The sequence below is a fragment of the Heloderma suspectum genome, chromosome 2, assembly GCF_057233095.1.
Source record: "Heloderma suspectum isolate Gila_16-S chromosome 2, 16-S_ref, whole genome shotgun sequence".
Lineage (NCBI taxonomy): Eukaryota > Metazoa > Chordata > Lepidosauria > Squamata > Helodermatidae > Heloderma > Heloderma suspectum.
The window spans coordinates 292,815,520-292,833,189 of NC_139459.1; the positions used below are offsets into that span (position 1 = coordinate 292,815,520).

General features: G+C 41.5%; 1 protein-coding gene across 1 annotated transcript in view; it reads left to right on the forward strand.

Annotated features, from left to right (window-relative positions):
• Nucleotides 1-17,423, forward strand: part of ISY1 (ISY1 spliceosome associated protein) — a 30,613-nt gene extending 13,190 nt beyond the window's left edge. Inside the window, exons 6-12 of the mRNA XM_084829822.1 lie at nt 2,474-2,516; nt 3,477-3,589; nt 3,920-4,037; nt 5,512-5,634; nt 9,189-9,301; nt 12,153-12,239; nt 15,369-17,423. Of these exons, the coding sequence (XP_084685948.1) occupies nt 2,474-2,516; nt 3,477-3,589; nt 3,920-4,037; nt 5,512-5,634; nt 9,189-9,301; nt 12,153-12,239; nt 15,369-15,476 (705 nt within the window). The 3' untranslated portion in view covers nt 15,477-17,423. The remainder of the gene's footprint in view (nt 1-2,473; nt 2,517-3,476; nt 3,590-3,919; nt 4,038-5,511; nt 5,635-9,188; nt 9,302-12,152; nt 12,240-15,368) is intronic.
• The last annotated feature ends 247 nt before the right edge of the window (nt 17,424-17,670 follow it).

The following is a 17,670-nucleotide window of genomic DNA, read 5'->3' on the forward strand; positions in this document are numbered from 1 at the left end:
TCCTGCTTTATGTCATTGTTTTAGCTTCTATTCCTTAGTGATTTCTTGAAATACTCATGTGTCATTTGACCCTATGTTATATGTAGGGAAAATGTCTGCATTGGTAGGGGGAAGGAACCCATACGTTCCAAATAAAAAGGGAAGAAAGTTGTCATGAAAAGATTTCCTTTCAGAAGGTATCTCTTAACCAAAACACCAGGTTCTGCACAAAAACGTAATCTTAAGAAGTCAACAAAGGATAAATGCTTGTCACATTAAGTTGGATATTTAAAATGTAATTAGGGTCCCATTGTTTCTAGTCACTTTAAGGAGCTAAACTAATAAAGACCAGAGAGATGCATTTTACCATTTAAAATGATATAGACTTTGCACTAGTATGGCATTTTATAGAACATTAACTCTCACCCCCTGTGTTTAGACTAAAATGTTTCTAGTTGTATTTCAGGTGGTGGGTCTCAAGATGTGAGGAAGGCCTCCCCCGGTGAATATGTGCATTTTGTAAAGGGATATAAGAACAGCTGTCACAGCTCCAGTGACAGCTGTGTCACTGTTTTTCTGTCACAGCTCCAGTGTGCCTCTCTTTTCTTTCTGCTGCCAGAGCATAAGGCCCTACCCAAAATGGCAGAAACCAATAGTTTCATATAGGACATGCTAATGTGCAACTGAGGGGGTGGGGACATTACTAGTGTGGCAATGGGATTTATTGTGTTCCCTGTGGCAAGAGGAGTAGTGTTCTCTGTTCATCTCATGTCTTGTAGTTCCTGATTTATAAGAGGTACAGCCCTTGCCCTCGACCCCATTTCAGGAGTTGCTATTTCAGACATGGGGTAAGGACACGTGATGACAGAAAACTCCTTACTTAAAGCCTGAGCAGTTCTACTGGTGAACTAGACTTATTTTGTGGTAATAAGAGACTTTTGGGGTAAGTTAAATACAGAGTCGTAACTGTGGTAGTTAGCTGTAGCAAGAACAACAAAGAACTCCTGTGGCATCTTGAAGGCTAACAAATGGCATACGTTATTATGGGTTAATACAAGCTTTTATGGGTTAAAGCCTTTTTTTGTTGGATATGAGTTAGGACAAGGTCCTGATACTCTTTACCAAAAGATGCCAAAGTAGTAAATGAAGGATAATGGCTTGGATCCTGAATTGCTTTTCTGTCCACACAAAGGGGATGCTTTTTGGCCAATTCCCCCTTTGATCTGCAGTCCCCTGCTCCACATCTCACACCATTGCTAAGAGTCTTCCAATCCCCAGGAACAAATTTGCAAGGGGGCAGTTGAAGAAAGCCCTGTTCTCTCAACATGAATTCTGTTCCATCCACAGAAAGGAAGGTAGGTTCCAAGCCAATCTCTCCACGTGTTGCTAAAGATATGTACAACCTGAACATAGCTGCTGTTCAGGGATGTTAAAAGTAAGATCCATACACTGGGAACCTTAAGATTGGATCATTGCAATGCACTTTATGTGGGGCTGCCTGTGAGGTTGGTCCAGAAGCTGGAACTAGTGCAAAATGTAGTGGCAAGGCTGCTGAGAGGGACAGCCTACTGGGAACATAGTGCACCAGTTCTGAAGGTGTGGCGCTAGTTGTCAATAAGCTACTGGGCCAGGTTCAAAGTGCTTGTGCTGACATATAAAATCCTGGATACCTGATGTAGCACCTTCTCCCTTATGTACCTGCCTGTCTATTAAGATCTGGTGGGGGAGCCCTCTTGATGGTGCCACATTTGTTTGGGGTTTGATATGTAGCATTCTGTATACAGACACCTCAACTGTGGGAACCCCCCCCCCCCCGCCCAGTATACAGACAGTGCCAGTCTTATGAGCTTTTGGAACCAACTAAAGACTTATTTATTCACCCAGGTTTTGATTGAATTTATGTTGCTGGGGCTTATTTACCTATGTTTCTGTTCTCCCCATGTTACTGTTTTATCGGTCAATGCTATATGATTTTATTGTATATTATTGGTTTTGACCCCCGCTTTGGGTCTATTTTATAATGAAAAATGGGTGATAAATAAATAACCAAATAAAAATAAGACTGTAAACACTACATTTCTAATGTGATATTGAAGGCATTCCAGATATTTATTTTTTGCATCCAATCCTATCCCAGCCATGTCCTATCCCATCAAACTGAGCAGTAGTATTATATGAGTATAAAAGATACAAATTCTTGTCCATAGGGCTTTTACTCGAACTAGGCAATAGACATGGGGATACAGAAATGGGGAAATGCAGAACACCTTTCCTCCATTAAACTAATCTGCCCCATTCATGTGTTCCATAAATTCTCACCCAAAGAATTCTCCTACCTCCTATCAACTAAAGTACCACAGACTTCAACAAAGTGGGTTGAATTTTCAGATTTTAAGAAAAACTAATTTGTTTCTAAAGGTACATTTTAAAAGTGGCTCTTGTTAATTTGAGGGGGGGGAAACTAATAATTGTATAATGTTTCTTTTTTAAAAAGATTATTGGTGAAATTTCCAAGAAGGTGGCACAAATTCAAAATGGTAAGTTCCTAATGAAGGGACACTGCCAATATTCTAATGCATTTGGAGAATGTGCTCTTTGCTAGCATTACTTATACAGCAGTCCTATGGTCCCTGGGAGAGCATCCCAGGGGCCATAGGACATTATGGATTTCCCCCCATAGACACAGCGGTGCCATAGGCACCGCTGTGACCTCGGGAGGGGAAAATCTGAGCAGGGGTCTATGCAGAAAGCTTCACGGTGGCTCCTCTTCCAAAGTCGCAACAGCAACCTTGGAAGAGGGTTGGGGAGGGAAAAGGGGGGAAGGAGACAGACCCTCGATGGACTCAGAGGACTGTCTAGCTGAAAACAACAAAATAAGAGGATTGGAAGGCTGTAAAAGCTTCCACCCTCTGCCCTGCCTGGCCCTTGCTGGCAGGGTGTTGGATAGACCGAGGGCTCCAAGGTTGGAGCCCTCCATCTTCCAAGGGTGCCGTGCATAGGACTGTGCTCTTAAAAATGCAGCTTCTTGTGGCTGCTGAGCCTGAAGGGCTGCCACAGCTGGGGTCTAGCCTCATGATGCTGAACTGGTGAAGGTGCTACTGCTCCAGAGCATCTAGAATTTGTGGTTGTTGGAAAAGGATGCTAGGGTATCTGAACTGTCAGTCTGGGATCCAGCAAGCCAGCCTAAAAGTGGGTGGTGGGTCAGATATTGGGCAGCTTTCTTGATACTGTTGTGCTTTAAGCAGAAATCATAATTGGACTGGGTGCTGCTAGTTTTTTTGTGTAACACATTCACGCACTTTTTTTTTTTTGTAAAGAGTATGAGTTGCAATTAAAGCTGTCCAGAAGTGGAGAAATAGTCTTGATGTGATAGAGAGGAATAAAGCAATAATGAGTAGTATCCTGCAGTTCCTGCAGAAATTTAGAAAAGGGAGAGTGTCTTTTTAAAGTGGTTTTTGATTGAAACGAGTGTAATTTTTTTTCTCCCTTAAAAATAGCTGGTTTAGGCGAATTCAGAATTCGTGACTTAAATGATGAAATTAACAAACTCCTAAGAGAAAAGGGGCACTGGGAAGTCCGGATAAAGGAGCTGGGAGGACCGGATTATGCAGTAAGTATGTAATGATAATTAGATCTCTTTGCAAGAAAGTGCAAGCAATACAAATGTATTAGTCATAAATTGCTAACAAAGTAATGCTTGATTGTTACATAAATGGCCATCGACATAGGTAGCGATAATGCAGACGTACGGGTGATCTCCATGTGTTAAGCAGTTTGTGTGCATATTTCTCCACACAGTTTGGACAGATTTTGATCACACTGGTGGTTAAAATCTGCCCAAACCATGTGAAGCTCTGTCTACAGGTTCTATCTAGTAAGCCAGAGAGGAGAACATACCAATAATCATGGCTTTTGCTCCCTTCTCCCCCGCTTTTTAAAGAGAATTGGTCCGAAAATGCTTGATCACGAAGGAAAAGAAGTTCCAGGAAACAGGGGTTACAAATATTTTGGAGCTGCTAAAGACCTACCTGGTGTTAGGGAGCTTTTTGAAAAAGAACGTAAGTATTTTTGGTGTGTGCGTGTGCGTGCATGTTGATTTTTGTAGGTAAATTGTTTTATTGTTTTAAATTGTTTTATGGGGGTTGTACATCACCCAGAGTGGCTGGGTGACCAGTCAGATGGGCGATTAATAAATTTAATAAATAAATAAATAAATAAATAAATGCTACTGCTACAATGTTTTACCAAGCAAAGATTGTAGCATTTTCAGATAGCATGATAGGAGTTATTTTCCGTAGTTTCTCTTGTTCAGCAAGCAGGACATAATTACTATTGTTCTAATTTTAATTTTACTTAATTTTAAAACTTTGCTTAATCAAATAGAAACTTTTGTTTAAGCCCATGCTCTTATGACTGCTTTCCTGTTCAGAATTAACCCTTCAGTGGGTGAAAAATAAACCATTCTTCCACTCTGATGTTGGAGGCAACGGAGACCCCAAGTATGTCTCTGTTGGAGAAAAAAACATATGAAAGTCCACCTATATGGTTCCGGCCCAGCCTATCTTAAGGAGCGCCTCCAGCAGCACCAGACAGGCCGCTTAACAAGATCAGCCTCGGATGGCCTTCTCTCTGTCCCATCAGCCAGGACAGCTAGACTGGTGGGGACGAGGGAGAGGGCCTTCTCTGTGGTGGCCCCCACTCTGTGGAACTCCCTCCCTAGGGAACTCCGTCATGCCCCCTCTTTAATGAGTTTCCGTCGTGCATTAAAAACGTGGTTGTTCAGGCAGGCATTTGGGGTGGGTTAGGGTATTTAAAAAAAAAAAAAATTATGGTAAAATTTTATTGTTTTAAATTGTTTTATGGTGGGTTGTACATCGCCCAGAGTGGCTGGGTGACCAGTCAGATGGGCGATTAATAAATTTAATAAATAAATAAATAAATAAATAAAATTTGAAAATCAAATGAAGGGTTGTATGTCACAACACAGGACAATTAGTGTATAGGGTCAGTGCTATGATCATTTATTGTTATGCAAATTGTATGCTATGATTAATCCCACATCAACTAGTAATGGGTATGCCTGGACGAGTTCAAACTGATCGACAGGCTGGACTTTTCCAATGGAATATTATATTTGCTGTATATTTTAAAACCAATAAGATTGGGATGTAGCTTACTGTGAAGAAGCTGTGGTGCTGCAGGACCTTACAGATCTTTCTTGACGCCGTCTCAGATTTTGAAATATAAATGTTGGGTACATTTTGGAGCCATTGTAGTGATAACACAAAGGAGCGCCGACACTTTAATAACTGCCAAAAAGAAGGAGAGTGGTCAATTGTGTCTTTGGGAGACAAGGCTGGAATAAAAATGGAGACTCATTATTAGCATGTTGCCTGTGGCTCCCTTACCCAGTAGTTTGACAGAGGTGCCAGTGGCCATTTGGCTGAATCTTCATGACCAGCTAATCCTAGGAGGGTAACCTCCATGCTTCCGTTTCATCTTTTGAGAATGACTTTTCATGTATTCCTTCAGCCCTTCCTCCTCCAAGGAAGACACGAGCTGAACTCATGAAGGCCATTGATGCAGAGTATTACGGCTACAGAGATGAGGATGATGGTGTGCTGGAGCCGCTGGAACAGGAACATGAAAGAAAAGGTATATACCTCAGTATAACGCAAGTTGTTCCCTTGCTTAATGCCACTTGCAGGAGCCCCCACATCTAGTTACCTATAATACAAAGAAGCCAGCAGTTTGGCTCTTTTCCGATGGATCGCATTTCTGCTGCTTATTTAAGATGCAGCATTTCCAGTGTATTGTGTGAGCAGATGTGGCACGTCTTCTGTTTTGCCTTTCTGCTATGTATGAAATGCTCCAGCAGTGTTGCTTGCTCTTGCTTCACTTGGACTCCTCCACCGTAGGAACCTTCCCCTTGTATGACATAAAACCATTGGTCCATCTAGCCCGGTATCTCCTACTCTGACTGGCAGCAGCTGTTTAGGGCAGCCCTCCCCAGCCTGGTACCCTGCAGATGCCTTGGACTACAGCACCCATCTCCACAACCAGCAGGGGTGCTGGCCATGCTGGCAGCTGCTATCCATCACATCTGGAGGGTGGCAGGATGGGGAAGGCTGCGTTAGGGGCTTAGGCAGAGGTCTTTCCTATCACCAGCTACCCTGCTTTGTGTTCCTGGGACCTTCTGTGTGTGAAGCAGGTGCTCTTCCACTGAGTTAGGTCCCCTCTCCAAAACTAAGATTCCACCAAGGTGTATTACCCTGAAACATGTCTTCTGATCAGTTAGAAGCCACCTTAACTCATCACTTGCTTTGGATGTTCATGCTGTCCACTCCTATACTGGATAAAATAAGCTTGTCTCCGCATTTTAGTGTAAGGATTGCATTATCCTGAAGTCAGGTCCAGAGGCTGTGGTACTGTTAAACTAAACTGGCAAAAGAAAAATTAATCTATATCGGATCTTTTCTGCTGTAAGAACATAAGAAGAGCCATCCATCAGATCTAGTCCAGCATTCTGTTTACACAGTGGCCAAGCAGCTACCCACGGGAAACCCACAAGCAGGACATGAATGCAACAGCACCCTCCCGCCCATGTTCCCGAGCAACTGGTGTACATAGGCATACTGCCTCCAATACTGAAGGTAGCATATAGCCATCAGGACCAGTAGCCATCGATAGCCTTAACCTCCATGAATTTGTAGTGGTACAGATAGTGTTCTCTAAGGCAGTTGGATGGGAGTCCTAGTGATACAGTTTTTGTCCTATAGTGCAGCTCAGAAAACACTGCTAAAACCTCTGAGCTTTTACAGAATCTGTTTCCTTGGCAGTTCACTCCAGGACATAGATTTTCATTTATGTTGCTGATGATCACATGGGTGCAGAGGAAATTAATTCATGTATTTTTGGAAACAAATGGGCTGGCAGAAAATTAGATGAGCTGTGGAAAGGAAATAACTAAGCTGCTGTTGTTGGTTATGTTAAAGCACTATAAGTTGATGTGAATTCTCCCCCCCCCCCAACAGAGTTCCCTTCTTTCCACCATTCCAGTACTTTAAAGTAACTTAATGCTCTCTTGTTCTGTTTATTGAATTCAGAATGCCTTTCATAAATGAATACACTGGTAATTAGATAGTGGACTAGATGCCATTCTGATCAATTTACAGCTTTTTTCTCTAAGCATTTCCCTAACATGCTGCTTTAATGGGAGTGTAAGGTTTGGAGGATGTATGTTATGAGAATCAGGCTGTCTGGCTTGCTGTGCTCCGTAGATTTTATTGTGAAAAAAAGATGGTAAGTCTCCACATCATCCTTTCCCATCGTGATGCCTTCTTGATGTGTTGGGCTACAGTTCCCATCATCCCCAGCCAGTATGGCCATGGTCTCATTGAATATTGTTGTCTTGCAATTTGTTTTCCATTGAGTTTTGCTGTGTAAAAAAACAAACTTGTTTCCCCTACACTGTATAAAAACTTAACAAGTTTCCAGGTCACTTCATGTATCTGTTAAAATAAACTGGAACCTACGGAAAGCTCATGCCGCAATGCATTATTTTAGTCTTCAAGATGCCACAGGGCTCTTTATTGTTGATATGTGTGCTACCTCTATCAAGAGAGCTGGAAGGGAGGAAGTGTACCTTTTTAAAAGAGGTTCTAGAAATAATTCAGTCCATTTCACTTCATTGCTTGATATGTTGGGGAAGTTCATATAAAAATGAAGTCATTGAGTACACACAAACATTATGCACTAGAGGAGAGCCAACCTAGCTTTTGTAAACAGAAGTCACACCTCATAAACGTGATAGAATTCTTTATATATACATGAAGTAAACCATTTTAATAGTAGACTTCCTGAGAATCTGTTATCATAGCACTTATTATCAGTGTAATCATAGCACTGGGCAAAAGGTAAACAAGGGTTGGTGAAAAAATGGTTACTTGGGAAAGGTAAGTAATATGGTTTTCAGAAGGCTTAAATCAAAATGTATGCTAAGTAATGCAGTCCTGGGTGATCTAGAAAAGAAGCTAAAAATGACAAATTACTGCTGATTTGTTTTTAAAATTAATCAAAAGTCCAAATTGGACTAAATTGTAGAATTTGATTGCTTAAAGCTTAATGATAAGCCAATAAAATGAATATCTGCTAAGTAAACAAACTGTGTATGCTATTTAAAACCCTCACTCCGTGATACATTGCTTGGTTTCAAATAAAAGGGCCAGTGCGTTGTAATAGACTTTTTGAGCATTTTACTTTGATTAAGGAGAGAACCAGGTTCAAATAATTACCCAGCTGTTATGGACCACTCACTCTTCAGCCTAATCTAGCTCTTGGGGATTTGTGAGGATAAAATAGGATAACCCTGTGGATATTGCTCTGAGTTTCTTGTATGATTGTAATAAAGTTCCCCCTTCTAAATGCCTTCTCCAATTATACCATATCTGTTTTCAAGGAGGGGCAGTTCTAATGGTGCAAATAGACACTGATGTATCCAATTGTAGATTCACTGAATGTTCACAATTTCATTGTCTGATGTGAGAACTGGTTCTTTTGGCATTGTATTTGCACAGTGTTTATAAATCTCAGGGATTTAGATTCGGACACTTCAGAAGACCTAGTTCTCAGTGGGTGGATTCCCACATAACTAACTAACCGCTAACCCATGGTATGGGTTGTTGAATTCTGGGTTGAGTTGAAGTGCGAACTGAACCACACTAACAAACCATGGTTCATTAACCATGAACAACCCAGAAAGAGAATCCATGGCTTATTGATGGGTTGTGAACTCTGGGTTGTTTAAACCATGGGTTGTTGTTGTATGTGAACACAGAACCATGGGTTCTTCATGGGTTGTTTTGCAAGGCTACAGAGGTGACAGGCAACAGTGCTAAAAAACTAACCACCAAACAACTGCTCTACATGCCAGTACTACAGCACTGCAAAGACATTTGGAATACAAGGAGGGAAAACAAACATTCCAGAGATTGAGAAAGCAAACCACAGTTTGTTCTGATCATCTGCCAGACAAACTATGGGTAGGGCAACAAATGGTGGATTAACCAAACCATGGGTTAGTATTATGTGTGAACCAGGTCATTCTACGTCAAAGGTAATAAAAATGTAGTGCTGAGAGCTTGCACAATCCAATCTTGGGAGTTTGGTGTCTTTAATGCAACTTTTAAAATACCATTTTACTTTCCAAGTTATTGCAGAAGCAGTGGAAAAATGGAAAGCTGAGAAAGAAGCACGACTTGCAAGAGGTGACAAGGAAGAGGAGGAGGAGGAAGTAAACATCTATGCAGTAAATGATGATGAGGTATTGTACTGGTTTGAGGCATTTAAGTCCTGTTAATAGTGGTATGTCATGAATGTTAAAAGAATTCATTAAGAGTGGTATACATGTTAGCAAACTTGGATAGGTCTGCACATTTAATGTCTTCATATGCATGATAAACAGAATAATTACATTGTATTTAATTCCTGTTCTGGCTGTACTTACTGTGGTTGGTTACTGAGAACACTCCTCTTCAGCTGTGTGTGTGTTTCAATAAATTAACTTCAGCTTTCTGTAGTAATAATAATAATAATAATAATAATGCTTGATATCTTGCCACATGTGACCAGGTTAGGAAATAGAGGTGGCAGTCACCTCAATTTCCTGCTTTTACTTGAGGATATAACTAGACTCTTAAGGCAGCCGAGCTGAGGTTGAGCTGTTCCAATTTCATATGAAATGGGTGGCCATTGAAAGTCCAAGCAGCAAGGGGAGCTGAAAACCCCCTCACCCCTACTTCCTCCTCCTGAAAATAGTTCGCCCCAATTTTTCCCCCAGGGGGCTTACCTCAATTCCCTCAGCACCAGTGGAAGAAAAATAGCTGGTGCGAAGCAGTTTCAGGGAGATGGAGGTAGGGGGAGGGATGTATGGACTGTGTAAAATCCATTCCATCTGTTTCATGGATTGTGAGGCGCCTTTTGTTCCATCCATCAATGGAATTGGATTTTGTTTGTTTCCGAATTTGTGCAAATTCACACATGTGAAAATGCACAAATTTCTCCCAAATGCACATTTTCCGTCTTTATGTGGTTGGGTTTTTTTTTTATTTTGTGTATTTTTCTGTGACAAAATTTGTGCAAAATTCAGGCAAGTCAGAAAACCGGTCTGCAGAATCCGTCCGACACTGCTGTCGAAAGCCAGTCTGCTGCGGAATCTGTGGGTCAGACTCATGAAAACCCGAACTCATTTGGCTCCATTGCAGATTTCTCTAGCATCCCTATGTAGGGGGCACAGCGTCCAATTCCCTCTTCTGCCTACCTGTGCTGTGCTTTAGCAGGCACATAGAGCTTCTTGTGGATGTGGCAGCCCAACTTTCATACACAGGTGTGCTGCCATAATGTCTGGTTTGGCTCTTGGACTAAACAGGAATTACCAATTTATCAAGTGGTGGTGGTGGGGTTAGGCACCACGTATTCCCTTTTCTGTTGAATTCCCCCCCCCCCCCCGCCCCCAGTCTCAGGGATGTTTTTACTTGACAGCATATATGCACCCAACTTTCGGTTCTGTGAACTTGCTGGGCTCAAGTCAGATGCCATTTTCTGAATTCGCAGCATCTCTACTCTAGACCAAGAATATGTATTTGTATTTTGTTGTTGTTGTTCAGTCGTTCAGTCGTGTCCGACTCTTCGTGACCCCATGGACCATAGCACGCCAGGCCTTCCTGTCCTGCGCTCTCTCCCGGAGCGTGCTCAAGTTCATATTCATTGCATCCGTGATGCTATCTAGCCATCTCATCCTCTGCCGTCCCCTTCTCCTTTTGCCTTCAGTCTTTCCCAGCATCAGGGTCTTTTCCAGGGAGTTTTCTCTTTGCATTAGGTGGCCAAAATATTGGAGCTTCAGCTTCATTATCTGTCCTTCCAATGAGCACTCAGGGTTGATTTCCTTTAGGATAGACTGATTTGACCTCCTTGCAGTCCAGGGGACTCGTAAGAGTCTTCTCCAGCACCACAGTTCGAAAGCATCAATTCTTCGGCGCTCAGCCTTCCTTATAGTCCAGCTCTCACAGCCATACATTACCACTGGGAAAACCATAGCTTTGATTAGACAGACCTTTGCTGGCAAGGTGATGTCTGCTTCTTACTATGCTGTCTAGGTTTGCCATAGCTTTCCTCCCAAGGAGCAAGCGTCTTTTAATTTCAGGGCTACAGTCACCGTCTGCGGTGATCTTGGAGCCCAAGAAAGTAAAATCTGTCACTGCTTCCATTTCTTCCCCTTCTATATGCCAGGAAGTGATGGGGCCACATGCCATGATCTTCGTTTTTTTAATGTTGAGTTTCAAACCAGCTTTTGCACTCTCCTCTTTCACCCTCAACAAGAGGCTCTTGAGATTTGTATTGTATTTGTATTTGTATAAGGTGCTGAGAAAACTGAGATAATGGATATTGAATAAGTAAAATATTTGGCTACGTTTTCATGTATGAGAGAATTGTGTCCCCATTCAGTCAAACTGTAAAAAGCACCCTTGGTCATGTTGCATGATTTTGTAGACTTGCTGTTCTCTGAGCTATGGTACATTCTGTATGTAATTGGCAAGTAAATGGCAGTATTATGCTGTCTTGCTGATTTGGTTATGCTTCAGGCACATGACCTGGGCCCATTTTAATATTCTTTAGAATTCTTTGTATTTTAGCATCCTTTTCTGATCACGGGTGCTCGGGTTTTTACTGTTAATATGCTATTCCGTTGGGCCTGTCATGTGAATCAAGAAATAGAGAAAAGGCCTTTTGAAAGCTTTACCCTGCTGTTCCTTTCTTTTGTAGTTTTGTGAAGTTACACTTAGACTAGATAAACAGAATGTGGAGGTAATGCAGTTTTTTAGCCTTTGCAGTCGTTCGCACTTCCCACTGTATATGGTAGCTCACCTGTGCTCTTGCAGTTTGCTCATATGTCAGTAATAAGTCCATGGATGTGCTTCCATGTGTCACAGGCATGGAAGACCTAGGTGGAAAAGAAAGTAAGCAGGCTTGTTTTAAAAATTAACATGGTGTGGGTGATTGTATGCACTTGTATGTTTTTGTGCACACGCCTTAATCACTTTTTGCAAGGTTTAGTTCCAGTAATGTGTACCGAGGCAAACATTAAACTGAATAAGCATGTTCTGAATGTATTGCAGTCTGACGAAGAAAGCGGAAAGGAAAAGGAAGGCGAGGACAGTCAGCAGAAATTTATTGCTCATGTCCCAGTGCCGTCACAACAGGAGGTAAGAAATAAATGGAAAAACAAAGATGTACAGGTAGTTTCAACTTTTAGAGGAGTAGCCATATTGGTCTGTTGCAACAAAAAAAGTATCTTGTGGCACCTTTTAAAGCTAAAGTCAGACAAAATTGGAAACATCCAAAATCACACGATGAAATGGAGAGACAAAGTCCCAGGATGTAAAAAAAACAACGTTTTGTTCCTCAGAATAGCCCAAGACATTTCGGCCCTGTACCATATACTTCTGGGCGTTCTTCGGGTGTTAATTTTTTTTAATGTGGCCTGTGGAGATCTCTGGGAAAATAATTGCCCCAAGATTAAATCCTGCAACCAGGACCGTGATCTTTTCAAGCTGACAGATTTAGGGTACAATCCTATGGCTGCTAGTCAGCGGCTAGACAGCCATAGGATAGGTCAGTTCCCTGAGAACCGACCTCCACCCCTCCCATGCTGCCTTGTAGGTAGCGTGGATCTGCCCCACACTCGTAAGAGCAGCACAAATGGGGTGTTTCTGGGGGCGGGGAGGGCGGAAATGCCTTTCTGATGCTTCCTGTGCATTGCCCAGTGTCTGCTGCCCCCACTCGGACTTCCTGCGGCTAGACAGCTGAAATCGGCTGTCTAGCTGCGAATTCAGGGAGGCTGAAGCCTGGAGGGGAAAATCCCTTCCATACTGCTCCTACCCTCTATTGGATAGGTGGTTGCCTCCGAGTTTGGAGATGGCCACCTATCCCGATAGGATTGCGCCCTTATTGTGGCATGCACTTTCATAGGCTAGAGCTCTCAGTTGACAAGTAGACGTGTGTACACTTGAGGTAGACAAATTGTAAACAGTGGGACCAAAAGAGCTTATGCTAGAACTTAATAGCAGACAAAGTATAGAGAACACTGTCAAATGATTTAAGGATAAAAAATAAGTGCTGAGGTACTTACGCTCTTTTATTCCTGACTTCATTCATTTATGTTGTAAAAGAAAGAACTGAAGCAAATGCTTACAGTTTAGCTGAAAGAATGAACTGAGACTAAGGTCTGAGACTAACTTGCATCTCAGCAGAGAACCATCTCACATTTTGAGAACTATAAAGGGGTTGTTCAGACACAACCATGCCAAACCATGGTTTAGCATTACAAGAATGTAGCATGCTTTTTCCTTCCCCTCACACATAGCAGTTCAGAACTTCTGATTCTGGTTTCCAGCAAGCTGTAGTTTTCCTCTTAGGACAAAATAGCAAACTCTGGTTTGCTACTAACCAGCATTCCAGGTTTCTTTACACAATGGAGGAGGAGGAGAGAGAGGGAGCATACAAGGCTAAGTGTCCTTGGGGCTGATTTCCATAATGCCACACCATGGTTTGGGTGTGTTCAGATGTAATGCCAGCGACACAGACAGTGAAATGGGGCTTCTGTGTTCTCAGCATTTGAGGCACTTACCCTTTCTGTAAATTTGTAAGAGACATGGTATTTTGCTGCTGTTCTTTTTCTAATGGATGATTTCTTTATGAAACAAATCGTTCATAAAAAGTCAGGTACATCTTATAAATATGCTACATAATTGCATTTTCCACAAAGCACATAGAAAAAGGGGGAGGGAGTAAAGAGTAATGATATAATGGGGAGGGGCCTTAGCTGAGTTATGCAAGCAGATGGTCCCAGGTTCAATCCCTGGAACATCCAGATAGGGCTGGGAGAGATCCCAGTCGGAAACCCTGGAGAGCTACTTATAGTTGGTGTACGTAGTACTGAGCTAGATGAACCAATGGTTTGACTCGATATTAGGCAGCTTCATATATATGTGTTAATAAAGAAGAATGTGGTTTTTACTTGTAGCGAAATTACAACAGCGTGGGGGTACAGCCAAATCTCTACCAGAAGGGAGTTCCATAGCTGCAGTGCCACCTCCAAGAAGGCCTGCCATGTGTGGTAGTTCCACAGACCATATTCCTCAAGGGCACTACAAGCGAAGCCTTCCCAGCATCTTAAATCCCAAGATGGTCAGGACTGGGGAAGGCAATCCTAAGTACCTGGGCCCTGAGCTGTTTAGGGCTTTGTACACTAGTACTCACCCCTGTGGTAGCCAGTACAGAGATTTCAAAGCTGATATAATACGCTCACATCTCACTATTCCTATCAACACATGGGCAGCAGCACTGCTGTTTTTGCGAGGGTTTGTTTATGTGAGGGTTGCTTAACCCTCTCATTACCATTGCTCGCTGGGTTTGCATGACACAACAACCGCCAAGCAAGGGTTGTGTATTCAGTCTGATGACCGCGCACACTGCAGCCTCACCACAGCCTAAATAACCCATGGTGGGCTGTCGTGTGAGCTCTCCCATTGGGGCTATTCATACATTATGCTAAGCCATGGTTTAGTGTTATGAGGACAAGCCACACAGAGCTTTGGTTTTCTATACTGCCCTGTCCGATGTGGCCACAAAGAGGAGAAAAGAAACTTCTGTTTTAAATTAACCACAACTTGACATTTTGTCTGAAGCCTAAACTGTGGTTAAGCTTAATAACCCATGGTTTGAAGTGTACTTGTTTCAAACAAACCATAGTTAAGATTATCTGTTTGTCTAGTCTAAGTGACATAAACAGTGGTTAATAAAAAATAGAAGTGAAAGCTTCCAAATTTCTCTGTGCTGCTGGAGAGGTGGGGGGAGTGTGCAAGCCAAGGACTCATGGCAGCTCTTCGTTGCAACACTCAACCATAGTTTAGCATTACATGTCAACCAGCTCATTGTATCTGAACATATGTATCTTATAGATGTATATAAGAGAACCAGGATTGGCTGTAACTCCGTACCACACACATACATCACTGCAAAACATGCACGTTGGTTCACAGTCTGATCTAAGGGCTATTCCTAAGCATCTTTTCAAGGATCTACAATTGAACAATTCACAGCATTTGGGTATTGATTCCTGAACATTTGTATTTTAAAAATCACTGCACACTAAGTCAGACAGCAGATTGTGTGGCCACAGCAGTAGACTTTGACATCTTTCCGAGCTTCTTCTAGATAGTTCCTTTTATGATGCCACCACATTTCTTAAGCTGTTTTTACTAAGTAATTTTACTAAGTCATTTGTGGAGTTTCAGTGCTTTATTTCAAAGCTGAATGTTCTTAATCTACAGATTGAGGAAGCCCTTGTCCGAAGAAAGAAGATGGAACTTCTTCAGAAGTATGCCAGTGAAGCTCTTATGGCTCAAAGTGAAGAAGCTAAAAGGCTTCTAGGACTGTAGTATTTCTTGTGACACTTCTGTTCTTATCATCCATCCTAAATCAGCAGATACTCTGGGAGCAGCTGCTTAAAGCACTTTGGTTCAGCAGAAATTATGTACTCTCTGCAAATGCTTAAAATGAAGAGTGATTTTTCTTAAGCATATTTCCAAGCATTTCACTCTGTCCTACTCCATAAAAGTTCTTTTATTTTCAGCTTCTGCAGTCAAACTCTAAATGACTACCTAGCTTGCCATTAAGCCGTCCTTCTCTAGCTATTTCTCCTTTACCTAATGTCTATGTTATGTAGCAATTTCTGCTGTAGTAACTGCTGTTAAATGAGAAAGTGGCATTCTAATGCACTTCTTTGGCCCCAGTGAAATATATTGGCATTTAACAGAAGTCTTATTTAGTTCAGCCTATTGCCTGTAAATTTGGTATGGAATTGGAAGGCAGTTTCCAGTACTTGGGCTTTATTTTGCTTTTTTTTGTTTTGACTTTGCAAGAGAACTGAAATTCCCTGCACAGCTAATGCAGTTTTAAGTAGTATGCATTTGGTGTGGATGCTCACTTGGTTGGATTTCTGAAGTGCTGGATATTTCAGCAAATAATATTGTAAATAACTGTTTTGCCTTTGCAATATCAAACTTTTCCAGTAAAATTATTTTTTATTTAGGCACATTTGTTCATGGTGTTCACTGTGGCTTGAAAATATGTATTTTTCTTGTATGGGCAAGTCACAAGACTCAAGCCCCTCAGCTGTGTCACTCTGCTTTTATCACATGAGAAGAAGGTGGTCTCTCAAGGAACTGAGAATCATTAGGATTTCATAACTGGAAGCAATAAGATGGTTAGCTGAAACTAAAGTGTAGAGAAACCATTTAAAAGAGTTCATGTTGCAGGCAAAACTAGCACACATGTTATGGGCCATTTTGGTGACAGAGGGATACCGCAATCTAGTCCCTGTATTTGTATTAGTCCAGTTCATAGGTGAGACATGTAATTTATATACTGTGACCTACTTTTCTAATGTAGCTTAAACAAACACAAACAAGCTTATGTAAGCGTGTATGGCCGCTAGTGCTCAGCAACTAGCAGTTGTAAGAGAACAAAAACATAAAAGGAAGATTTTTTTAAAATGTCACTAAAACCACTCTTTACAGAAACTGTATAGTGCTGACAACTTAGAAGCCAATGGAATCTTTGAAGCAATTGGATAAAGTCATAACATAGACAACCTGCTGGATACAAGTTAAAAAATGTAAAATGTATATACTTTGAATAAGCAGGGAGAAACTCTAATGAAAAGAACAATATGGGTTGTATCCAACTGTGTTGCCCACCAGCACCAAATCTGCTTCGGACAGATGAAGGAGGGCACAGGGGGAAGGGAGAGTCCCATTACATGAGCAGAATGTTGCTCATGCAACATTAGATAGAACCCTTTTATTTTAGCTGGAACGTTAAACCAATAAGATATTTAGTAATTTGACTTGCAAGTAACTTAAACACGATATATACAAAAATAATTAAGAATTGCTATATAAAATATCACTCTAATACAACCTTGGCAAAAGCTATATCCATTTTGGGTGGGATATCAGCAGTGAAAATTAATGCAAAAGCAAAATTACCCTAATTGTTACCTAGTAAGCTGCCAGAGGAGCACATTTTTTAAATGGCAAAAATAAATTCTCAACCTTTGTGGGAGAACTAAAAATGCACACAAATGAAACCTATCAGTTCAGGATGTAAAAAAACCTTTCCCTAACATCAACATTTGCTTCCATGAAAAATCACTTTAATTGGGTTATTGACTGCTTTAAAGATCACAGTCACAACTATGCCAATTCGAAGAGGCAATTATTGGCATTCCAATATAGACAGTAGTCTGGTCAAATGGTTTACATGTAAAAATGTTTAAAAAATAAAGATTGACTTCTCATTTAGTCCAAAACTGCTATGAAGGCAAACTATCTGAAGCTTTAATCCAGATCAGGTGGAGGTATGCTTGGTTGGAAGCTCTTGTGTTCTTGCAGTATTTGTTCAGCCTGTTTTGAATGGGGTTATACTCCTTTGAAGCTTTAGGTTTTGCAGTTTGGGAGTGTTCCTGAATCCATCTGCTTGTGGAAGTCCAGGAGGTGGTGGTGCACTCAAATGCCAACTGCATCCTATCCTAGAGAAGCCAGATCTGACTCTTGGTCACTCATGCTTTTG